The 25,883-nt window shown below is 35.0% G+C and overlaps 3 protein-coding genes across 7 annotated transcripts in view; 2 read left to right on the top strand and 1 right to left on the bottom strand.

Moving 5' to 3' along the window:
• Nucleotides 1-588: 588 nt before the first annotated feature.
• LOC114935234 (uncharacterized) lies at nucleotides 589-3,937 on the top strand. Its single transcript, XM_029307983.2, has 2 exons — nucleotides 589-1,441; nucleotides 1,896-3,937. Exons 1-2 carry the CDS (start codon nucleotides 1,430-1,432, stop codon nucleotides 2,205-2,207), a joined length of 324 nt encoding a protein of 107 aa, XP_029163816.1. The 5' UTR covers nucleotides 589-1,429; the 3' UTR covers nucleotides 2,208-3,937.
• Nucleotides 2,548-10,797, bottom strand: LOC114935229 (uncharacterized). 3 transcript variants are annotated; one of them, XM_029307969.2, is made up of 10 exons: nucleotides 10,336-10,797; nucleotides 9,291-9,570; nucleotides 8,664-8,905; nucleotides 8,230-8,555; nucleotides 7,437-8,055; nucleotides 6,818-7,169; nucleotides 6,282-6,687; nucleotides 5,841-6,103; nucleotides 5,533-5,717; nucleotides 2,548-5,412 (listed from the first exon to the last, which is right to left on the bottom strand). In XM_029307969.2, the coding sequence occupies exons 2-10, from the start codon at nucleotides 9,390-9,392 to the stop codon at nucleotides 5,250-5,252; spliced, it is 2,658 nt and encodes an 885-aa protein (XP_029163802.1). In that variant the 5' UTR covers nucleotides 9,393-9,570; nucleotides 10,336-10,797; the 3' UTR covers nucleotides 2,548-5,249. The 3 variants fall into 3 exon arrangements, with proteins under 3 accessions (XP_029163802.1, XP_029163803.1, XP_029163804.1); XM_029307970.2 differs by having other exon boundaries at nucleotides 2,548-5,313; nucleotides 10,336-10,796; XM_029307971.2 differs by having other exon boundaries at nucleotides 5,262-5,359; nucleotides 10,336-10,796.
• Nucleotides 10,798-10,892: 95 nt separating this feature from the next.
• The window catches only part of mura (ring finger protein murashka), a 50,448-nt gene continuing 35,457 nt past the window's right edge, over nucleotides 10,893-25,883 (top strand). For 2 of the 3 annotated variants that reach the window (XM_029307974.2, XM_029307972.2), the window contains exon 1: nucleotides 11,943-12,442. The gene's annotated coding sequence lies outside the window, so the exon portion shown is untranslated. Of the gene's footprint in view, nucleotides 10,991-11,524; nucleotides 11,723-11,942; nucleotides 12,443-25,883 lie in introns of those variants that run through there. The other variant, XM_029307973.2, reaches the window with a different exon arrangement.

Below are 25,883 nucleotides of genomic sequence, written 5' to 3'. Positions count from 1 at the left end.
TTGAACAATCTCAAAAACTAATTGAAAAAATAGACATAGCAATGCCGGTAAAAGACTAAACAAACATATCTTTCGTTGAAATAATTTGTTGTAATGTTGTTACAAAACTTTATTATAGAATTATATATTCAGATAGATATAGTAATGTTGATTCATGAATAAGGATTAAAAATGATAAATAGTCAATTAATTGATGAAGATAATCTTTTTCTTTGAGATTGTAACTTTTATTAATTTTCTATTCAAATTTTTTCATTCTTAAGTTATTTTCAATCTTGATAGTTTTCGTAATGTCTTCCTTAAACTGTCATAGGAAAAAAGTTCCTTCGATATACGTACTTTTCATATTATGATCTTCATGTAAGGTATAACTCTTTTTAACCCATTCGTGTTGGAATTACACAACTCACACTTGTGCCATGAAACAACAATATGATTTTTGCAGTTTATTTTTTAGTAATCAACATTATATTTAAAATTAAGATATAATGATTTCTATGTCTTTTGTTTTGTACTTAATTTTTTCCAAATGTTAATATATTAAAATATATGTATTAACAATGAGATATATATATTATTAATATTAACATTATATGGATATTAATATTCTAAAAAATACATGTACATACATATAAAATACATGTTTTAGTAATTAAATTGCAACAAAATTTTTAGCGATTATTTTTTAATGAGATATTGCTTTTAAGATATTGCTTTTTGTTATGAAATACGCTTTTTCTTAATATAAAATGTAATCAGTGCCTTCTTATAGTAGAAAAATTATATATCTTAATAATATTATATTTTCTTTGTTATGCGTCTTTAATCATTGACAATAATGAAAAAAATAACAGTGTAAAAGAAAGTAAGAATACCTCATATATATTTTTATACTATAGTTAAAAGCGACTAAACGATTGTAAGCGTGTAACAATTAGAAAGAAATTATTTTTTGTCAATAATGTAAGCAGAAAAATAAATCGGTTTTTTTTTTCCTTTTTTTTTGAAAAAATTATTGCTTAAGACGTTGATAAATCACTGAAATAGACAAGCAAGTCGAATATTGAATCCAGGAAGAAAAACAAGCGAGCGAAAAGAAAGAATGATCGAAAGTTTGATTGAAGATTGAAACTTGAAAGTATCGAGGCGTGAATCGAGGAAGAGAGACATAATGATTCTTTTTCTCCGAGGAGGACTTTTCAGCAAGACCCATTTCAGCGGCTCGCGGTCGACGGCCAGCTTTGCGACAATTGACTCGCGACGTGATAAGCATGGTGCAAGAAGTAGCCAGAAGTAATTGTCGGTTCCTCCCCAGAGAGAGACTAGAAAGCTGTGGCCAAGCAAAACGTATAAAACGCCAACGACGAGGCCCCTCACTTTAGTTCGACGAACTGAACTGCTAAACTTGCTTTCAGTTCACGAGAAGACGATGAATAATTTGGTAAATAATACATTTATAGTTTAATTCAATCGCTTAATTTTTCTCTTTTATATCATGTTAAATCAATTTTGAACAAAATTTTGTGACATTAATTTCTTGATAACAGGAAAAATATTATAAATGTTAAAATATTTAAGTACAATAAAAGCAATGAAAATCTTTTGTAAAAAACAAACTAGCAGAATTATATTTCTAATCTTTAAATTAAAATTTAATTTTTTTATAACACACTAAAATATCTAACAATTGAAAAAATAGAATTTTATAATAAAAGCATTGAAATAAGAATTATTTTCCACTCTATATACAATATTTAACTTTGATAAAATAAAATTTAATGATGAAAAGAAATAATATAAAAGAATTAGTTTAAAAAAAATCACTTCTGACAAGAAATAATTCAGTATTACAATAAAGGGTTCTAAATACAATTGGATGTTTTTTGGTATTGTAGGGTATTACATTGATGTTGCTGTGTGCCGTTTACGGCGCACTAGGAGGTCGACGCTACATTGCAATTCCCGTGGATGGTATCGAAGGTATCGACGTCATCGAGGTGAGCCCAATCACGTCCTCGAGGGTGGCTCGACAAACAGAAGCATACGTACCGGTTCCTGTACCCAGCGTCGTTCATCAGGACGACTCGAGAGACCAACGTTCCGAGCGATCGGCCACGCGTGTCCTGGACTACGTCGACTTCGGGGGACAGACTGGCTCCGACGGAGCCTTCAGCTGGTACGCTGATTATCCAGCTCATCATTTATAATTCCTTCACTTCACTCGAGGCGAAACAAAAGTGAAAATGCAGAACGTCATGGGATATTCATCACTAATGTAATAATTAAGAGCAACGTATAATTGTACAAAGATAAAGATTCTACGAATGAAATGTAATGGAAAGTGTGAAATGTTGAAAAAAAGATTTATAGTGATAACGAAAAAGACAAAGTTCTCTTCGAATTTTAATCGAAATAAATTCGAATATCTAAAGATTCGAGAACTTTACAATATAAAAAATTATAATATGAATCAACAAATTGTTTTTTAAAACCGAAAAGGCTGACATCGATTCATGAGAGTCAAATATTCAAGAATGATAATGTATCTTACATTGTAAGCCAGTTTTCTTTATTTTTTTCGTATTTGTTACAATACAATAAATAGTGAGAGGGTTTAACATCTCGTCGTTTTTACGTTAATATTATATTCAGCTAGATATCCATGGATCTAAAAATTCAGAGAAACGCATCGATCGGTTCTCGCTTGCGGTTCGAATAAATCAGATCCATCGATTAAGACGATAAGGTACAGCCTCAGGATATGATTATTTGTATATCTTTGTACAGCCAAGTGTAGTGCCCACACTTTACATACGCGTGTTCCTTTAAAATGTACAGAAATGGATGTATATATACGTAAAATACATATACATACGCGTACATCAGTACTCGAGACATCGGAGATATGCTTTACCACATCAAATTAGACGTATCAAACATGTTTTACAGACGTCAAATTGTCGGATAAAATTCTGAATCATAAATATCGAGACACGATGCGGCGTATGCCTTCAAAATTGGGTCTAATTTCACGTGGAAAAACACTCTCGATGCCTGGCATACACTAAAGCATTTGCTCATTGAAAGCTCGTAAGCAACACGCGAAGATATTAGGTTGATAACAAATTTAATAGTATTTATTTCTATAGCACGTCTCTTTTTTACGAATCCATTTTTATCTCTATTTTCTTTAATTCCAGTCAAAAATACGCACATCGAAAAAAAGTTTTATATCATAATCTTATTTTATATTGTTTAAATTGCACGGAGTGATGGATAGATCGATGTTAGAGTAATTGCCTGGTAATTTAATTGGAGCTTCAATCAAATGATCTTGTATATATCTATAATTTCTATTTTTTTCTTCTTTTTCTTCAATTGCCTTTTTAATTGATATTTTAATATAATAGAATATTTGTAACTCTTTTATTTAATTAACTTTTCTTAATGTAACACGGCGTCAGATAAGTTTTAATTCGTAACAACGAGATTAAATCTTTATAATCTGCGAAATCAGAGATATATGAAATATTCGGGACAAACTTGAACTCGAAATTGCTCGAAGCTATCCAATCACCAGATAAATACTCTACCACTTTATCCAACGCTTCTTACTTATGACTATGAAAACTTATGAAAATATTTTGTGCCACATTCTTTCGTGTCAAATAATCTAATTAGATTGGGGCATCCTGAAGGAATATGCAAACTTTTCTTAAAGAAAAGAATTTGAATCGACATTTAATAACAATAAGAGGAATAGAATGTCGGCGATTATACAACGGAGAAAATAATCCGTTAAGTACAAAATTCTTCAACGAGAATTTTTTTTTTCATATTGTTACAATAGTGTGCTCGGAATAATATGAAAGTTTTCTCGATGTATGTATTAATAATAATAAGTAATCGTAGTAGCCAAAATATAATAAATCTGTCATTTTCCTTTAAAAAAGGAACACAATCTTTCTCTTAACAACTTAATGTTATAATGTCACAGCGTAAACATTACAAGTCTATTCTTTTCAGCTGAACTGGCTGTACTAGTTTATAGTTTATCTTTTTTATTCCACATCGAAAAGAAAAAGATAAATTCTGGAATAGTGCAGCCAGTTCAGAGTTTATCTTTTTTACTCTATATTAGAAGGAAACCGATAAATTCTGAACTAGTACAACTGAAAACAACAGACCTATTATCAAGTCATTATTGAGATTGAAGTACAATCGCAATGCTACGCCATTCCAAATAAAAGATCAGCGTTCGCTGCACATAGCCTCTCGAATTATCATTCATAGAAACGATATTAATTAATAATTAATAGGTAATTTTGATTATTCTTGCCAAAAATTAATCAGCGGCTGATGTTGCTTTTATCTTCCAGTTATAGATGAAGATGTAATTTAATTCCCTCATTCCCAAATTCACTGTTCAACAAAATATATTTGTTCTTATCTTTAGAGCGTAACACAATACTATATTTACTTCAAAGTTATATAGATCTTTATATACTTGTTTTTTTTTGGTATATGATATCACACATTGAACATTGTGAAAATCATTTTTGCGATTTGTACATACATCATGTTAATGCGAGTAGGACGACAAAAGTTTGCAAAATTTCATGGTTTGTCTTTCCTTCTGAAATTTTAACAAGTTTCGATTTACTCCTCCGATTGCATTATTAGAAAGGCACACCATGAGACTTCGTTAATTTCGCTTCCTATATATAAGAAAAATATTTTATAAACAATTAGGTACAATGAGACATATCGATATATGGTGGAATTCGTCACTAGTAGTGATGATCCATCCATTAAACGTGTTCTCAAACAGAAGAAGCTATAGTATAACATTGGATGAGTGTATGTATGTACGTATATACATATAGTGCGTGTGTGTATGTTACATACATACATGTTTTATAGTATTACACCGATATATGATACAGCATTTATTATTATATTGGCGTCCAAAATTATTTTTTTTTTTAATTTTGATAATTTTAATACACACGTAGTTAAACAGCTATACAATTCCGTATGGGGATGAGAGAATTAATCGACAAAGATTATAAATAGTCGCATTATCTCTGGTTTGAATCTAACCAGAGAACTGGCTAACTCCAATATAATTTGTAAATACGACTTACGTGTGCCGAATTTTTTCTCTCTCACTCTTCATCACTTTCTTCTTACATCGTGTACTGGGAGAGTAGAATACGAGGAGGGACCAGGGGAGTCGGTGCTTCGGGTCAAGTGGTACACCAGGCGAGCACCACCTTCTTGAACGGGACGAAGATCGCACGATCCGGCTCGCTGTTAATGACAGACTTATTCTTGATTAAAGCTGAGACGATTGGAGCTATCAGATTTTGAAGAGGAATGAAAAGGGAGAAAGAGAGAAAGGTAATTATACTAAGGTAATTAAAAAAAAAAAAGAGCAAAATAGATATATTTAATTTTTATAAATATCACCCGTCTGCATATACTATTCATAATACTATTCCGTATTTTTAGAAATAATCATAAGCTTACCAATCGAAGAATCTCCTGCCGTGAAAAGTACCATCAGATGAACCATTAACATATGGCAGCTCCACGCCTACGTGCGCGTCTTCTCGACCTGGAACTGGACCTACGTATCTCACACGACCTTGAAGGACCCTGCCCTCCGGCGATATGACCTTCACAAGATGATCTAACTTGAGATCTCTTGGTATCTGAAAGATTTTACGCAAAAATTTTGACAATTATAATCTGAAAAAAAAATCTGTCTTGTAGAAAATAATTTAAGCGCAAGAATTTCTTCGTTCATGAATATAAAATTATCAAGATAACGTTACCTTTGGCAAATATGGCCTGGCATCTTGAGGGGGATGCCAATCGCGAATTAAGTCGGGCTCTGAATGTCTTCGTGCCCTTCTTCGCCTCGCTGTTTGCTTGCTCCAATAATCCGTGTTGATACTCGATATCGTCAGCATAGAATCGATACTTCGCCGTAAATAATCCTCGGCTTCGTCGATCAACGATTCGGTGGAATCCCCGCTGTTTTCACCGACCAAGTCCGAACGCAAATTCGGCAAACTACCGCGCGTCATTGGACACTCTGAAAATTGCGGCCGTCCTCTTTATTATGAACTTATTTTGCGAATAGAGAACATAAACTTCTCTCTCGTATATTTGTACACATGTATTCCTCTTTTTTTCCAGAACAGTTGTATCTTAAATTCACTGAGAAAAAAACGCAGTGAAGACAGAAGATATATATATATATATGTACATACCTTGGAAGGTCACCTTTGATCGCGTTCTCTTTGGTGCAGTTTTCGAAGTTCTAGAAGAGGTCGACGGAGGATGCACATGTGTCGGAGAGGACGGCATCGAGGACCAGGTCGGACGTGGTGTGGAAGTCGCGATCGGAACCCTCCATGAGTCGAAGGACGCCGCCGTTGCTCTCCAAGAATGCCTCCGCGGAGGACCACCGACAACCTCGAGATTGGGCGATGGTATCGACGTCAAAGAGCCGCGATATCGCGAAGGATATAGGTCGGTCGAGAGTCGACAGTCGCAGGGACTCGGCAGACCTGTTGCGGGATTGCAACGCGGCCAGTATCCTGCGGGAGAGCCCAGGGACTCGCGTCTATGGATTTCTGGTGTACGAAGACCGTAACCGCGTGAGTTGAAACACGTCTAAAGAAGAAACACGATTGTACTGTCTTTTCAATCACAGATTCTTTAGGAATTTTTTTTTCTTTCGAAAAACTTTAATACGTAGCAATGTATTACATATACTCTATTGTTCACTTTTCCGATTAATTACCTGTGCGTGTGGATCATGGCACAAGTGATCCGCACTTCTTGATAACTCTGGTACCATGCTAGTGAAACTGATGTCTGATAACATTACTCTTCTAGCTTCTCGAGTTTTGTCCGACAGCCTCAATCGACCGGGTACACCTGTTGGAAGTGCGAATTTGCTCGGCAACGTCGTGAAGGTATGCGCGACCTTGTGGGCCAGATAGCTTTCGGATCGCCATTGTGCTGGAAGCGCGGAGATGTCCGTCTGGGCGCCGGATTCTCTTCGGGCACCACTGCTACGGTCCATCACGGGCCGCAACGGAGCAGAGCTCTTTCTACGACTGCTAGCCAGAGCTTCTCGGTGAATAATGGGTCTAAAAGGACGACAAAATGGTAATTATACATCTATCAAGCCAACCTTAATAATAAGAAGTAAAGATATGAAACTTTAAAACTATAATTTATAACAATTTCGATTAACCGATTGATAATAATCACTTTTAAGCTAGAAAGTGAACAACATAAATTATATCGCAAACGCGGTTTATACATTTTTTAGACACAAAGTCATCTGTAAGAAAAACAAAAAATTGTTTCGCAAAATTAATCTTTCAAAGCAAATTGTTTAGTATCAAACGAACCTGTAAGTTGTCGGCGGGGCGGCCAGAGTGTTTCTTCTTGCGACAGGTCGCAAGGACGATCCCGTTGAGCTCTCGGCATCCTCCACTATGCCGCACTTGCTGATATCCGTCTCGACTAGGACGGAACACTGCGACCACATCTTGTTGAGTCTGGTGCTGGAACTCTCGTCGAACCTGTCGACGCTCTCCTCGCGATCAATGCTGGAACTCTGGGAGGAGACAGCCTCCTCGACAGAACTGGTTTTTTCGCCGTTACAGACCAACGACTCGTTCTCCGTCGACTTTGTATACTTCAGTAGAACAGGCTGGCCTGTTCCGGCGCTCGCATGCTGCCAGGACTCGGTTTCCGTGATAGATACGAGATCCTCTTGCAGGCCGAGATCGCGACAGGTCTCGTCTGTCGTAAATATCAATTCGATGTCGTCCAGCTCCTCCGATTCGTTCTCCGAATGTTCGTTCGGTCTCGACGAATCGCCTGCCTGACTCTGGTTGCGCGGTGCCTGTGGTTGATCGACGTGATCGCTGAATACGGAATTGTCACCGTCGGAAATAGATTTCAAACTCAAGTCCTCGGTATCTTTTTCAGGAACATCTAAGTGGTCCATATTGACCGCATCGCCTAGAACAATGAATTTCTCTTAAAAAGACATATTTGACAATCACATCGTTTTTTCCTTTTTTTTTAAATAGAAACATGCCATATTTTTTTACTTTTATATCCGTGACTGTTTTCACAGAATATTTAATCAATAATTTTATTATATTAATTCATTAAGGAATCAGCTAATTCTACCTGAAATTTCTTGAGCCTCTTCCTCGTTGCTAGTTGCATTCGTTGTCAAAATCGAGGGTTTATCATTCTCACTTTGAGCAACGTTCAGCATCGTAGATGCTGCCTCGGTAACTGTCGAGCTGGTGGTGCCTTTGGTAACTGTGGTTTTCGAAGATTTCGATAAAGCTTGAAGTCTAGCACGAGAAGACAGATCGGGACTCTCGTTGCCGCTGCTGTTACTGCTGCTGCTATGTCCAGAGGCAGGTTGATTGAATGTATCCGGAGTATCAGCGTCGACCTTTTCTTTAGATACGTCCATAGTTGTTTTTGCAGAATCTGTTGATCGGCTGTTACAGAGAAAAATTCAACTCAGTTAATTCGTCGACCGAATCCTCATCCGGAAAGGCTTCATCTTTCCTGTGCTGGCAGTGAAATGAAATCAAAATTGTACTCACTCCATACGAGAGGCCTCCTCTACGAGTCGGACGCGTTTCGACTGAAGCGGCGAGCTGGTCGTCGCATTGCACGAGAATTCGCAGCTTCCGCTCAAGATTCTTCGTCTGAGGACGTGATTCTCGAGAGCCAGACGGCCCACTGTGTCGATGTAGCTCTCGCTGGAGAAATCCCCGACGGTCTCCTGCAATCGGCGAAGCTCTTCGCGCGATGAGTCCAAAGCCGTACGCAATGACACGATCGTCTGTATTAATAGGGATAATTTGTTATCAGAACAAGTCTCATCTCGTCCAGGCATGTAGCAAAATATAATGTTTAGATTAGATAAATCCGCAATAAGAAACCGTCATGTTTTAAAAGAATGAGAATGTTCTTTAGAACTCAATTTGTAAAATTATAAATTTCTTAAAATCATATAAAAATGATATATAAATAAATAATTATTTTCGACTATAAACTTCTTCCTAAATAAGAACTGTAGAATTATATGAAAAATAAAACTTGAACTTTTATGAGTTGCCATGAAACGATACATTAATTTTGCATAGATATTAAAATTTGAATGTTTAATAAAAATATAAAAGATGCATGTAAATTGAAAAATGCATGAATAAGAAAAGAAATTATACTTGATGTAAGGCTCTTATGACATCTAATCCGGGTGTTCCCGCTGATGGCACGGTGTCCTTGAAGAGTCTCTGAAGAGACGGTCGGCCAGCTGTGGCTTCCATGCCTCCACCACCCCATCTAATGTTTCCAAATTGGCTCTACTCCCGCCACGGATCATGCCGAATTCTCTGTTATCCTTTGCTATTTCTTTTTCTTTTTCTTGACTGAAGAAATTCTTGTCTTTTCTACGCAAAAGCTTGCAGCCGACTCAATTAAACCTCCTCATATCTCTTTGTTTCTCTGCAAATAGGATATTGATTTTTCAGAAAACATTGATATCAGTCATTAATGTTGAAAAATATTAATTAAGCGTCTTTATATATTGATTTCCCATTTTTTAACTATATAGTTTTTCATCAACTATTATTTTTTTAATGTTTGAACGTATTTGCTGTTATTTTTAACAGAAACATATAATGTTATATAAGTAAATAATGTAACCATCTTTTACAAGCTCTATAAAAGTTTTATTACATTCTCCATATATATTGTAGTTTAAGACTCCTCTGATTCCTTATCGCAATAATCATATTGATTTCAAAAGTGAGAAGTCACAAATTTTTTTACAGTATATGTCAAAATAACTTAATTCTTTTTTACGTATCGTCATGTTTGATAATATAGATAAAATATAAAATATAACAAATATAACTTCTCTTTAAAGTTTACAGATTAATAAACAGCTGTAAAACTTATGTATAATTGTTATAGAGTTTATTTGTGGATATATTTGCCAGATGCAGACTAAATTTAATAATACACAATTATAAAAAAAAGTTTCAAGTATAAAATTGATCAATATTTAATAAACAAGAATTTTGAAGAGAGACAACAGTTGGATATAAATACCTGGTATATAATTATTCACCATTAATAAACAAAAAATATACACGCACAACTAATTAATCAATAAAATTGCTTATAATGACCAAAAATATGTTTCCAAAGAAGGGTGCATATTTCTATTAATATACTTCGAAACAGGCTGATATAATAAATATATACCGTTGGATTGTAGTCAGAGAAAACTGCTGGAGGTCGTCGCCGATGGCGACGACGAAGATGACGGTCGATGACAGTCGGTCTCTCTCTCTCGGCGAGGATGACGATGATCGATCCCTGGAGAGGCCTTCACATGGTGACATCGGCGGGCACCGAGAGACCTCGCGATCGAGGATCGCGCTCGGCTCCGAGGGCGGCCGAGGACGTCGACGGAGAGGATGACGTTCGACGCGAGGGCACCTTCGTCGGTCGGCGCTCAGGGCCAGGGCGTCGTGCGAGGCATCGCGGCATCGCGCGCCTTCGCCGTCAGACACTCGTCCGCCGATTCTTCGAGTCGACAACAGAACGGGGGAGGGGGGAGGCGACGAACTGTCACTCGCTGTCACCTGTCACTTCGATGCAGACGACGGCTCGCTACGACGCGAGACGCTCCGCGGTCAGGACTGCCAACGTTCGGGCATCGTTTTCAGGCTCGCCACGCGCGCCCTCATGCAAGTCCGCCTTGAGAAAGCGTAATTTGAATTTCTCTCCTTCTCGCGCCATCAGTTTCTTCGGAAGTGTTTGCGAGGAAGGACGGATCGGGAGGATCGAGTCTGGATTTTCATCGAAAAGTGGCCTCGTCTCTCCAAACAAAGTCGGAAATCATCTCTGAATCGAGGTAGGCAATTAATTAATCAACGATTAGATATTGTTTTGGGTATTATTTGCGATAATTATAGAAGAATTCTTTCTAGGAATACTTTATAGCAAATTTATGTCCTCCTTCTCCTCCCTTTCTCCCATTAAATTGTATACTTGAAATTATTTTTTATGCGTTTACACATACAAAAGGTGTTATATATATGAGCTCTATAATAAAATAAAATATATTTTTCCAAGAAATAACATCAGAACATCGAAATAGGTGAAGATATTGATATATATATCTTAAACGGATGATATTTCGTTTACAAACATTTAGAAATACCATCGAAAGCTGCTATGTACGGAATTATTTACTCTCTTCTGTTTATAATTAAAAAAGGAACCTCTCTTTTGTTTATAAATAAATGTAGTACATATAATAATATAATATCATATATATTTTAATTTATGTAGCAGATTGGAAATGACTTTCAAAATATTTTTCCACCATTAAAATTATTACCGTCGATAACGTCGATCGCGCTGTACTTGAATTTTTCCCCGACAGATGGCGCTGCTATTCGCTCTTGGCGGTTCACGCTCGAAATGACGATTCTGACGTCAACAGCAGAGGAGAGAGACGTTTGATAGAGCTGCGAGACGCAATATTGTTACGCGCAGCGCCGTCCTTACACGAGTCCAGTACCCCGAACGAAATATATATTTCTCAAGAACTCGTCATCCATCTTCCTCTACAAATCTCGAGGTAAAAAAATTTCAATAAAAATTCAGCGAATATCATACGAAATACCCTGATTTCGACAAAAAGATCAAATGCCGAAAGTAGAGCACCGCGCTCTACTTAATCGAGGTGCGAAATCTCTCTCTCTCTCTCCTAAAATCTCATATTTATTTATTTTCTGAAGCCGGCACTGCACACTCGCGGCCTGGCGTAGTGGGTGGGGGATAAATTGGCCGCGCGCGGCGAGTCGTGCCTCGTTGCACGCATCAATCGGGCGCGCGAGCGAGAGAGCGCGTCGTCGTGTCATGCGGTTAGTGCTTCTTCGCGCGGGCGTCGCGGCTTCTCTTCTCCCGTTCTCACGCCGCAGCTACGTGTTTTCGGCGCGCTACGTCACCGCGGACGAGATACATATTGTATCGCGGAAACGGGGCCCGATTTAATGGGCGGGGTCGCTGGAACGAACGGGCCATGGAGCGACCTCGACGGTGTTGAGTCGAGGTGCCAGTGGTGAGCTGCCGCGGCCATCGCCGTCGATATACCCACGACGTTGTCGTCGTCGTCGTCGTCGTTTGGTTTGAGTTTTCCAACGAACACGAGCGTTGTTGCTGTAGTGTCTCACGCCGCCGCGCGACTTTATTAAATGGCGCGACTCCGAGCGTCAGCATCTGAACGCCTACGACTTATGACGTCGCTTTGACGAGGAGAGGGATCAAGATTTGCACGCTTTATCTCGCCGCTCCAAAGGTAGGCATTTTTTTTTTTTTTCCTCGTCCAAATGTCGTGTCGCGTGCGTCTGTCTACCTCTTTTTTCTCTCCCCTCTCTTCTCCTTCCTTCTCCCGCTGCTACTGCTCTCTCTCTCTTGATCTTTTTCTATGTGGTTTTCCCTCCCGCTTTCTCTTTATCCCTCTCTTCCAGATTCCCTTCCCTCTCTTGTCTCGCTACCGCCCCTAAGATGTTTCCCCGACTCGTCCGTTTTTCCACCGGTTTCGTGTGGAGTAAATTCCGAGAGATACCGTATTATAGGCCTCGACTTTTCGACGCCGCTCCTGGAACGCGAGTCTTACCTTCTTTTGTCTCGCGGACCGACGAGACGGTTAATTTTACGATAAGCCAACATATACCCGCATATGTACATATATATATATATACATATATATACATATATATATATATATATATATATATATATATATATATCGTATATATATACATACATATATCGCAGTGACACGAATCAAGCGTGCAGGATTATACCTGTATGTAGGTCCTCCCTGTATATACATACATATATATACATGTATATGTGTATGTATGTGTGTATACATATAGGGGAGAGAAGGGAAAGGGGAAATTCTCCTTGCACCCACAGAAAGCGATGCCGCTTTTTTGCTGGCTCCGCACGCTGCACCTGCGATATACATGTTTTTTTTCCATCCTTTACCCTTCTCTTTTATCTATCTTCTCTCTCTCCCGCTTACTCCTCGAACGCACATCTGATCCTTTTATTGTTTGCTCGATCGAAATGTGTGTATATACATATATGTGTGAAAGAGATGCGCGCGCGCGCGCGTATTCGTACATTTGTTTGTACACAAATATCCGTTAAACGCGCGCGTTGTATATCCGGTATTCCGGTATTCCCGGTTCATGTGTCTCTTTCTCGGTATCTGTTCCCGGATTGACAATCGGATAAACCGAGAGAGAAAAGAGCTTTTTGTCAAATGAAGAGAGATGTAAATGCGAAAGAGATTTGTATACGCAAAAGCGTGAAGGAGAGGAAAAGGATATTTTTATTGCATGAATATTTCAATGTTTATTCTTAAAGAAATTAACAGTATTTGGTAAACAATTTTCCAAACAACTTTTTGCTGATTTTTACGAGAGAATTTTAAATTTTGCTTAGAATTTATCCTGAAAATTATTGGACAATGTGGTATTGGAAGAATTTTATAAGATATTAATTTTATAAGAAAAATTCTTAATTTTATAAGAGTTTTTCTGATTCATATTTACTACAATAAAAAATATTAATATGTACATAGTAAAATTAATCGAACATATTTTATATCTTATTGTGTAGATATTAATATTTTTTTATTGTAGTAAATATTTAAATCAGAGAAGCTCTTATAAAATTCTTTTAATATCGTATTGTCCCGATTTTCTGCATCACCATGATTTTCAGGATAAATTCTATAAGAAAATTTTCTCTGTGTATAGATATTGTATGTGTGAAGGAAAGGAAAGGAAATTTTATATATTTTTATTGCATGCATATTTCAATGTTTATTTTTGAGAAAATTAGCAGTATTTTAAGAAATTTTTCAGACAATTTTCTGCTGATAAAGAATAAGGGATTTAAATATTTTATTGATATGTATTAGTTCAATAATAAATTATTAATATTAACAAAGAGAGAAAATGCGAGATATAAGATATAGCAATTTGAAGAAACAATCGTGATATGATAATTATTCTTTTCAAGAAAATATAAGGCTCTGCGCACAATAGAAAAAATATTAAATATTAGAAATTATTTTAACAGTAAAATCGAAAAACTCTGGCATATAAATACAAATTCAGATATAAAGCTCTTACACAGGTCATTTATTTTCGAATTTATATATTTTTATATCAGAGTTTTCAATTCTATTATATTATTTTAAAATAATTCTTATTTCTCTCTCTCTCTCTCTAATATTTTCTTTATTATGTGCAGAGTAACATTTCAAAATACAAATACATTTACACACACATACACACAGTGGAGATTTATTTTGTTTTGAACGTATTTACATCATTGGGATGCGTAGAAATTTCGAAACGTAAATAGACGTAGGTCATTGAAGCAGATTTCAATTTCACGGGTTAACGACACGTGCGATAATTCCCTCTATATTATACGTAATATATTTACTATAATTATATTATATTATAATATATGATAACTATATTATTTTACTATAATACTATATTCCTATGATATGTACATGTAATATATATAATGTTTATAGGTACTAAATAACCTTTTCTTTATGCAATGCAATCTAAATCTATCGTGTGTACAAAAAATAATAAAAAAAAAAAAAACAAGTGATTATAAAGAATTGTAGAGCCAAGAGGACGCAAACACACTTCCACGTGTGTGTATAAGTATTCATAGGAGCTTGCACATACCGGACACGCATTCTCTATCTTTGTCTCGTGTTGTTCGACAGAATACAGGCGCGTCTCGTAGGTTTACGTCACTAAACAACGACAGCGACGAGGACGATGACGATCGACGTGAAATAGACTGGCTGGAAAGATCGAGTCGCGTCCAAGATTGAACGATCGCTCGTATATACATATATATATATATATATACACGAATCGCCCGAGATGGAGACAGACAGACGCTCTGTTACGGTCTGTCTTAGCAATTAACGGTACATCGCCGCTCGAGCATTTAAGCCGCTGACCCTTTAAATCTGCTTGTGACGCCCTTCGATCGATTCCGCCTCGCGTTTGTGTGCGTGAGCCTGTACGTGTGTATGTGTCTCGTAATTGTCCGTTTGTCTCTTCGTGTGTATATGCGTAACACGCCTGTGTATGTGTGTGTGTATTGGCCGGGAATTGCGTTTCTGCATACGGGGTGTCCTCTCTTCTAGGGATGTTCATCGATACTCCGGTGTGTCTAGATATCGACGTTTTATAGAATCGATACTTTATGATATTGATAGAGATCTCGAAGTACAATTTCTTTTCCTTTCTTAGATCACGTAAATTAAATTTTGAAAGGGAACGAAAGAGAGAAATTGATTCGATCAATTTTATGTATTTTCTTATTTATATAATAATTGAATTCTCGGATATTGATGAATAGAAATTTGAAAATAACAGCGGTATTCTTGAGAGTTATTAATAACTCGCTATGAATGAAATTGTCGATGTTTTTTTTTAAAATAATTATATCTTGTGTATTACACGATTATATACGATCAGAGTAAATGACTAACGGTATGTATTATCTAATTACTCCGCAATTTTCCGGACGAATTTAAAGTGAAAATATTTTCGTGATAAATATTTGACGTTTAACGTTATAAAAAGATTTATTATCATTATAATAATTTATATACTTTTATATATATTAAAAAATATATTTAAAAACTTTATATTTATTTTTACAAAAATATATATTTTATATATTATATATATTTTTAACAATTAAACTTTATATTCAGAGATGAAACAAACAACGAACGAAATAAGAGCGATAGTCTTAATATTTAATAACTCGCTGTGATATATTTACATAGAAGATATTTAGAAAATATTGCTTTTAAAAAATTAAATTTTTTTTATTCTTAGCCTGCAATCTTGCAGGCGAGGTTTGCAGTTGTTTAAATTTTATTACATCTGCAACGTGTTCCTCGATATAGAAAATAAAAAGTATTCGCGACGGAGATATAAATCTTTGCCGATATACTTGTATACTCGAGAATTAAAAATTCGATCTCGAAGAAGATGATTTCCTCTCTCTCTCTCTCTCTCTCTCTCTCTCTCTCTGCGACTATTCTGTCTATCTGTCGTCGTATGTACAGGATTTATGGTCGGTCGTTAAATAGCGAATTAAAAACGCACTTGGGAAAGAACAAACTGAAAAATATATAACTAACAACAGCTGAAAGAGCCGGCGGCCGTTCCGTGCAACGCACACTTATAAATGCATAGAATTTTTCAATAGACGGACCAGAAAGACCGGTGGCGCAGTAATAGTGTAGTAGTAGTAGTAATAGTAGTAGAAGTTTAGTATAGTAGTAGTAGTAGTAGCAGCTTTTTTTTCAAAGACTCGCCAAGATTTAAGTCGCCCTGTTTTATCTCCTTGCAACTGATACCGATTCAATCACCTTCGTCATCGTCGAAGGGAAAATATTTAAAGGGCCACGTGGTTGATTATCGAGAAAATTAATATCGGAAGGATGAAGGAACGCGATAAAAATATAATATTGTCTTTTGACCTTAAACATCTAACATTCTGCAAAATTAAAAAGCTTTAGGAAAAAGGTTACAGGATACGTCGAGGATGAGCTTTGAGCATAAAAGTTGAAAAATCCTTTGCCTATATTCATATACATATAGGGAGAATTTTCTTTTAGAATTTATCCTGAAAATCATGTGGTAATTGTAGGACAGTAATTGGTATTAGAAGAATGTTATAAGAGTTTCTCTGATTAATATTTACCACACAATAAAACATATATTAATATGTTAGATTTAATATCGCAATATCTGACAAAAAATTTATTGAATTCAAATAAATATTTATTTCAATAATGCTAAATCATTTATTTGAAACTAATAATATTGATTTGATGTGAAAAAAATATTTATTTGATATAAAAAAATCTTTTTCAAAACAGTTGAATATTTGTTTCAAATAAATGATGCATTTGGCAATATAGAAACAAATATTTATTAATTTAATAATTTTTTGTAGTGTAATATCTATGTGGATATCTAATATTATTATATATTAATATAATTTAATCTAATAGTATATCTAATATTGCACAATAAAATATAAAATATGTTTGATTAATTTTACTACATAGTTTACATAGTACATACGAACATATTTTATATCTTATTGTGGTAGAAATTAATATTTGTTATTGTGGTAAAAACATTAATCAGAGAAACTCTTATAAAATTCTTTCAATTCCATCTATCTATCTAGGTATCTCATATCTAATATTGCACAATAAGATATAAAATATATAAGATAAGATATAAAATATGTTGAATTATAATTTTACTATGTATGTACATAGTTTACATAGTAGGTATATATACGAACATATTTTATATCTTATTGTGGTACCTATAGATATTAATATTTTTTAGTGTGGTAAAAATATTACTCACAATCAGAGAAACTCTTAAAAAATTAAAATCATATAAATATAAAATAATGCACGATTACCATGATTTTCAGGATGAAAGAGAAAATTCTCTCGGTATAGCATCTGCATTTCGGATCTTAAACTCGTGATTCGAGAAGCCGAGAGAGATGAGAGCCGGTTCGAGATCTAAGGACGTATCTCGCCCTTTAACGGAGAGAGATCACCGTTATACGACGTTATATACTCGAGAGTTCCATTCTGATTAATCGATTCGATCGTTCGGTTTATTTTATCGAAACGGGCACGATTCGAATGCGTTTAGAGCCTCGTCGGAAAATATATACATATATATATATATATATATATATATATATACCGGGGCGCCTAAAAGTTTTATGAAAAGTAACGCCCCTCGTGAACGACCGCCGCCCATGATGGAGAAATTATAGATGCGCGCATCCTCGCATCGCTCTTCTTACATTATGGAGCAAATTATAAGAGCCACTTTGCGCGTTTCCAAGTTCCCTGTGTGCTGCAGCGTAATAATTTAACGGACGATAGATCGTCGTTAAACTATGGGCGCGCGCGTCGATCGTCCGCGAGACTCCTTACCTTAACGCGAATGTATCGAACACCTGGTCTGGTTCTGCTCGCGAACAACACCGTTTATGCGAGCAACGCCGAGTCCTTTGCGAGGCATTTTTTTTCATTCGCGAATGGGGGATACAGCTGGTGTCGGTTGACGTAACGCGACTTATGTCACGTGCAAAATAAGGGTAGGATAATTGAAATCAGGAGACATAAAAGCGTCTTTTTAATATTTTTTTAATAATTGTATAATAATTAGGCGCCATATTTGATTTCGGAGATGGAGAATATGAATTTGGTTTGCTCTGGATTGATGCTCAAACTTTATATTGAAAATTATATAGTTTTTGCATTAGTTTGTGTGCCAAGTAAATTCGTATCGAGAATTCTTTTGAAATTCGAAAGTTACTTTCCTTGGTGACTTTCTTTGGTGAATTACGCAATATAAATAGCGGAGTATCTCTTTTTCTTGATAATGTTATGTTATTTCATTTGTCTATCAGTTTCTATCTCTTAATGTTTCACTCTCTTTTTTTACTTACAATTTGATTTTAAAGTTTTCAATGGATTGTGAGGATCCATTTTTTAGATCCTTTCCACCACCATTAAAAACTCCATTTGTTAAAAAAATTTAAAATGTTATTGAAATGCTGATCTAATAGTAATCTGTTTTCAAATATATCTGCGAGTACACATTTTTATTTTTAACTTTCAGCTGAGAATTTTAGAGTCCAAGAATAAAAATAATGTTTTCTATTTTGACCATACAGAAAGCTTTTAAAAACTTTTGGAGAAATTTATTTAAAAATAAACGTGATAAAAATAATGGCATTTTTTACGAAATATTCGAAATTCACAGATGATACTAATCCATATCTAAAAGTACAACAAAAGTATACGCTATTTATGAATACAATTGTAAAAAAATATGTTTCCTCTCTTCGATTTTTTCGCAAAAAAGGGAGGTTCTTGATTTTCGCGTCGATATAGTTACGGCCCTGAATAACGCTTTGAAATTACAAAGCACCCGCAAGATATTACTATGTATACCGTCCCAGAATTATTCGAAGCAACGTTCCCTTCGAAGTTGACCTGCGCGTCTCTTCCCTCACCTCTCTTCTCTCTTCCTCTCCCTTCGAAGTCTCACCTGTCTCTGAAACGCGTATGCGAGGCTCTTGGCCAGACTCTCTTCTGTGGAAGTTCTCGTTTTGAGAAAAACCACGTCCAAGTTTCTCGTCACGAAATATAACCTTCAGTGACCTTTCGATGTCCACGTGTTATCGATAAAAATTTCTGACGTTTAAATAACTCAATAGAATTTTTAAGATGCTCTTATCTTTAGAATTTACAAAGTGGGACATTGTTGCTATAATTGTAGAAAAATATGTCACGGAATTTAACGAGGAGAGAACGTAAAGATGCTCCCATTACTGATTTCAAGAAATTTTTCTATGAACTTGTTTTTTTTTATTTTTTATATTTACTATAATAAAAATATTAATATCTACCACAATAAGATATAAAGTATGTATATAGTAAAATTTGCTATATATAAATGTAAAATGTATCAAAATGTATGATCAAAGAAACTGATAAAATTCTTCCAATATCATATTGTCCCGCACGATTACCATGATTTTCAGGGTAAATTTTTTTGAGAAAATTCTCTCTGTAACATTTCAAGATTTAATTTCTATTAACTTGGACATCTAACTTTTTTTTTTATTAATTCTTTCAATGCTGTCGGCATCTGTACGTTTATCGTATTTTCCTTCCTGTTTTATATATATATATATATATATATATATATATATATATATACACAGGGTGTTTCAGAACTGGCGGAAAAGTTTTTAATGGTAGGTTCCTGGCATCATTCAGAGACGATTTTTCTTCAGCGAAAATGTCGAGACATCAATAATTTTCGAATTAAAACAGTTGAAAATAAAAGCTTTTTTAGAAACTAAGTCTTACGGAAATAAAATATTAACAGAACTACTTTTATTCTTCAGTTAATTTTAAATTTTAATTTCGGCTTAGTTATAGAGATATATAATAGCAAAAAAATGGGGAATATACTAAAAATGATGACCTCTCTCAACATTTTCACTGCGGAAAAATCGTCTCTCCAAATGATATCAGGATTCTGATATTAAAAACTTTTCCAGTTCTGAAACACCCTGTATATATAAGTACATATATATATATATATACGCAGTAGTTCATATCTCGACTTTCTCGAGGAGAAATTCCCCAATCTGATTCTCGGACGGTTCGCCGAGAGGGCATAGGAGAATTACTCTAAAGCTGCGCAATAATTTTCCCTTTATTAGACCTCGCGATATCGATCGAATGTGGATCGCCGCGATCGCGTCTCCGTTCTTGCGTGGTTATGGCAACGCGCGATGGCAGATCTCTCCCACAAGGATGACGACGATGGTAGAGCGTACCCGCAGCATGGGAACTGCATCGACGGTAATACATACGGGCATTATAGAGCCACACGTACTCTCTCTCTCTCTCTTTCTCTCTCCCTCTCTTTCGCTCTCCTCTCCTTCGCTCTCGGTTTCTCTCATGTGTCAACACGTTTCCGACGCCCACGACGAGTGACGCATGCGCCTCGCGCACCTTATCAGTCTCTCGCTTTATTTCCCTCTCTCTCTTGCACTCTCCCCGTCTGTGTTGTCCCTTTCTCTCACTCTCTTTCGAGATACAGGGTGTTTCCTTTCGTTCGACAAAATTTCGAAAAATTCGTTCCTCAGAATTCGACGATGTCGAGTACACGAGATAATTATCATTATTTTATTTATTTATTTATTTATTTTATTAATCAACGGGAATAAATCCCTCTTTAGTATTATACTATATATATATTAAAATTCTAGAGCGATAAATATTTTGAAATTATAAAAATTTAAAAATGTGAGAGATGAATTTCGAAGGCGACGAAGGATGTTGAAAAAATCGAGTGAAAATTACTCGTGAGAAATTTCCAAATAAAAGAAAGCGCTACCAAAATCTATAGACTGTACTTTATACATAATTAATACGTACATCATAAATCATTTAATAATATTGAGCAACGTATCCTTTATTCTATTCTTTGTGAAAGGCACGAAGGAGGATGTTGCGAAGCATGTTAAGGCGCGCAATAACTATTATAGCAATAACTATTGTACGTTGTTAGCAGAGTCGATCGTTTCTCTTCCCTTTTTTTTTTCAATATTTTTTTACCTCTTCCAATCCCACCTCCCATTCCGGGATTTTCCCGTTCGTTGAATATACACTCCTGGCTTTTCTACGAGTACCCTCTTCTTCGTGGCAAGTCCCTCCGCAAGCGCGGAATTTTCCAATTCACAAGGGTGCATAGACGATGCGGGTCGTCGACACGGTTCCGGCCGCTCGCAACATTTCTTCTGCATGTCGCGAACGTGCCGTGTCGACGAGAAAAATTTCAAGTCACTCCTGCAGTTTCGGAGGGAAGCGTCCCTTCATCGATACGCTCCTGTTCTCAGAGTCTCTTTTCTCTCCCTGTGAGCGAAAAAATATCTTTAATGCCGAGGAATCACATTTTTGCGCACAAGGATATGAAGGAATTTTCATTTAATTGTTACTAACACTGTTATATAATATTTTAATTAATATTTCTACACCAAGAGAATTTTCTCTTTGCATTTATCCTGAAAATCATGATAATCGTGGGACAATATGATATTTTTAAGAGTTTCTCTGTTTCTGTTTAGTATTTATCACAATAAAAAATTTTTATGTAAATTTTACTAAAATTAATCAAACATATTTTATATCTTATTGCAATAGATATTAATATTTTTTATTGTGACAAAAAAATCTACTAGAATCTTTGATAAGATAAGATAAAATACGAAAATGTAATTCTGTACACGGAGAGAATTTTCTCTTAGAATTTATCTTGAAAATCATGGTAATCCTGGGACAATATGGTATTGGAAGAATCTTATAAGAGTTTCTCTGATTAATATTTACCACAATAAAAAATATGAATATGTACATAGTAAAATTTACTATGTATACATAGTAAAATTAATCAAACATTTTATATCTTATTGTGATAGATATTATTATTTTTATTGTGGTAAATATTAATTAGAGAGAGAGAGAGAGAGAGAAACTCTTATAAAATTCTTTTAATATTATATTGTCTCAAATTACCATGATTTTCAGGGTAAATTCTAAGAGAAAATTCTCTCTGCACTGAAAACAAATTATTTAATTCGAATAAGTCTTTATTTCAATACTGCCAAATGAATCATTTATTTGAAACTAATAATATTTATTTGATATAAAAAATATTTATTTGATATATAAGAAAATCCTTTTCAAAGCAAATAAATATTTATTTGTTTCAAATAAATGATTTATTGGCAGTATTGACCTAAATATGTATTAATTTAGTAATTTTTTTCAGTGTGTGTATATATAAAAAATGTCAAATATCTTCTTGACAATTCATAGTAGATACGTCACTGGTTTTGTCAATCTTTCTATATCTCTCTCTCTCTCTCTCTCCCTCCCTCTCTTTCTGTCCTTATACTGTCACCCTCGTTCATACGACACAGTCTTCCCTCTCTCCTTCCGCTCCCATTGCACACACCAATTTTCCAATTGATAAGGGTGCATAGTTGATACAGCGGAGCAACCCTATCCGTCTGTGCCCCGCTTTATCTTCCTCTCCTCTCGGTATTATCTCTCCCTTCCGTCTTTCGAGCTTGATTCGCCCCTCTTCCAAGCGAATACCTCGTCAAGTTCGGTGCATCGCGGTTATCATTTAAAATATTAACAAACGAACCCGCACGTTCTCCTTGCACAAAGACGCAGGGGATCATAAATATCACAAATATATACGGTTAATGTCTGTTAGAGATACACTGTAAAAAAATATGTAATATATTACACAAAAATATGTAAAATTACATAAATAATAAGTGTAAAATTACACGATAAATAATTGAAATTTTTACCTTTTCATTATTTATCATGCAATTTTACATATTTTTTTTTTACAGTGTACGCGATACGCCTTTCCGCGCCGTCAATTTTACACCGTCGTCTTGGAAACAAAGCGGAATCCCCACAAATGCATGCGACAAAAATTACACTTTTTTTCTATCACAGTATATATTAATAAATAAAAAAAATATATATAATACTTTAAAATGTTATCTCACGATTTTTAGGATAAATTTGAAGAAACTAATTAAAAAATTAGTCGAATGAGAAAGACATCCTTCTTATTCGAGACCCTTTTTTTTATTTCTTTAAACACAATTAGTGACTATATCTTTATCTATTGTGACGTATTTTTTCTCTTGATATCATGATTTTCTGAAAACCTATTTCTAATTCTCTTATATATTAATTGCTGACTTGCATCTTATATATACGATATAGAATATCGGAACCTCCACACCATCCAGTATCGACCGATATTTCGCGAGGTTAAAGCGAGGTTCTCGACGAAAGATGAAACCTGCGGGCGGTGAGCCTAGTCCATCGACTAGTCGGGAAAGTTGGTTATTGATTTGGGATCTCGGTAAACACACGCAACGAGCGAAGGGAGGATTCCGTCCCTATCAAACGCGCGCGTGCACAATTGCGTAAAATTAACAATCGTGTTCCGAGACTCACTTTCCCGTCTGGGATTTTGGAGAGAGAACGATACGAGGAAACGTTAGGAAAAAAATTGGATCGTGATATGCAAATAAAAGAGAGAGAGAGAGAAGACGTCTCTCTTACAGTGTTGAGTAGTATTTAGATACATGTATCTATAAATACTACTCAACTCAAATTTTAGTATTGTGTATGCGTATCTAGATACATGATACTATAAAATTTGACCAATGCTTAATAATCGCTCAATCGGTGTTGATAACTTGCAGTCTTGATCTTTTAAAAATTTTCAGAATTGGGCTACTCAAAAAATATGTGAAAATGTATCTGCAAATCTATATGCAAAAAGCAATCAGATACCATGTTTTGTATCTAGATATAGATACATTTTGTGTATAATATCTGAGTCTGTATCTGAGATATATTCGAATTGAAATATCTACTTATATCTGTATCTAGATACAAAACATGGTATCTGAATTGCTTTTTGCAGATACATTTTCACATATTTTTTGAATAGTCCAATTCTTTAAATTTTTCAAAGATCAAGATTGCAAGTTATCAACATGTATCTAGATATAGAATCTATAGATACGTTTTGTGTACCTGAGTCTGAGATATGTTCGAATAGAAATATCTATATCTGTATCTAGGTACAAAACATGGTATCTGAATTGCTTTTTGCAGATACATTTTCACATATTTTTTTGAATAGCCCAATTCTTTAAAATTTTCAAAGATCAAGACTGTAAGTTATCAACACCGGTTGAGCGATTATTAACCATTATGTATCTGAGGTACTTTTAAAGTATCTGTATATCTATATATACATTTTAATTGGTGTATCTGTATCTAAATATATATTTTTTACACACATCTGTATCTGTATCGAGATAGATTTTAAATGTATCTTACCCATCACTGCTCTCTTAGTTTTTATCTATATATCTATATATCGAATTTAAATGAGTTCTAAGTGCATTGCTTTATTTCGCCCGAGGGCACAGGTGAGAGAGGGAAATCTAGAGAAGAGAAAGAGGGAGATATTCGTTGGCGGTAGAAAAAGAGGAGAGAGAATAGCTCGGGCTCTTTGTCGCTCGACGTGACGCACTCGCGGCAGCTGTGAACGCGCGTGTTGATTTTGGCTTAACTTGGAGTTATCAGCGTCGCTTACAGTGTGTGCTCGGCCATGATATCTGCCTGACGTTCTCCGCGACGAGAGAGAACGGTGTTGCGCAGTGGCAGCGCGATTGCAGTACGAGCTTATAGCACGTATATGATATAGTATGTTCCTAACACAATAAACACCTTCTTTCAACGCCAAACAAAGAAGTTATTAATTAGAGACTCGGGAGCATACAATATAGGATACAGCGATCATCGAGCAATCATTTTATGAATTTACATGGACAGAGAGAATTCTTTTTCTTAGAATTTAGCCTGAAAATCGTGGTAATCGTGGGACAATATATATGATAATGGAAGAATTTTATAAGAGTTTCTCTCTATGATATTTATCACAATCAAAAATATTAATATCTATATCACAATGATATATAAAATATATTTGACTAAGTTTAGTAAGATTTATTATGTACATATTAATATTTTTTATTGTGGCAATATAATATTAATCAAAGAAATTTTTAAAATTCTTCCAATATCATATTGTCCTTTGATTATCATGATTTTGAGGAATTCTAAGAGAAAATTCTCTCCGCCTAGAATATAATAAATATATGACACTATAGTGTCTGTAAATATTATCAGTTACACATACACAAAAATATTTTCCAAGACTAGTGAACTCGTAAAATGTTTAAATAATTATTACTTATACATGTAAATTTACATGTATTATTAGAGGATAAATTTACATGTATTATTAGAGGATGCTGTACACATGTTTTAATTGTTAATTCTAGAAATTTAAATTACAGACTATTGAACTTGTAAAATGTTCAATTAATTGCTCTAATAATTCTATAAGAAATTTATATTGTAGTTTTATTTTTAATATTATAGAGAGGTTTTATTTTTTTTCTATTTGATTAAAATC

Source organism: Nylanderia fulva, unplaced genomic scaffold, assembly GCF_048542155.1.
Source record: "Nylanderia fulva isolate GAGA-0341 unplaced genomic scaffold, ASM4854215v1 Scaffold12, whole genome shotgun sequence".
Classification (NCBI taxonomy): domain Eukaryota; kingdom Metazoa; phylum Arthropoda; class Insecta; order Hymenoptera; family Formicidae; genus Nylanderia; species Nylanderia fulva.
The sequence above is the reverse complement of the archived record's forward strand: the minus strand, read 5'-3'. Positions and strand labels throughout refer to the sequence as shown.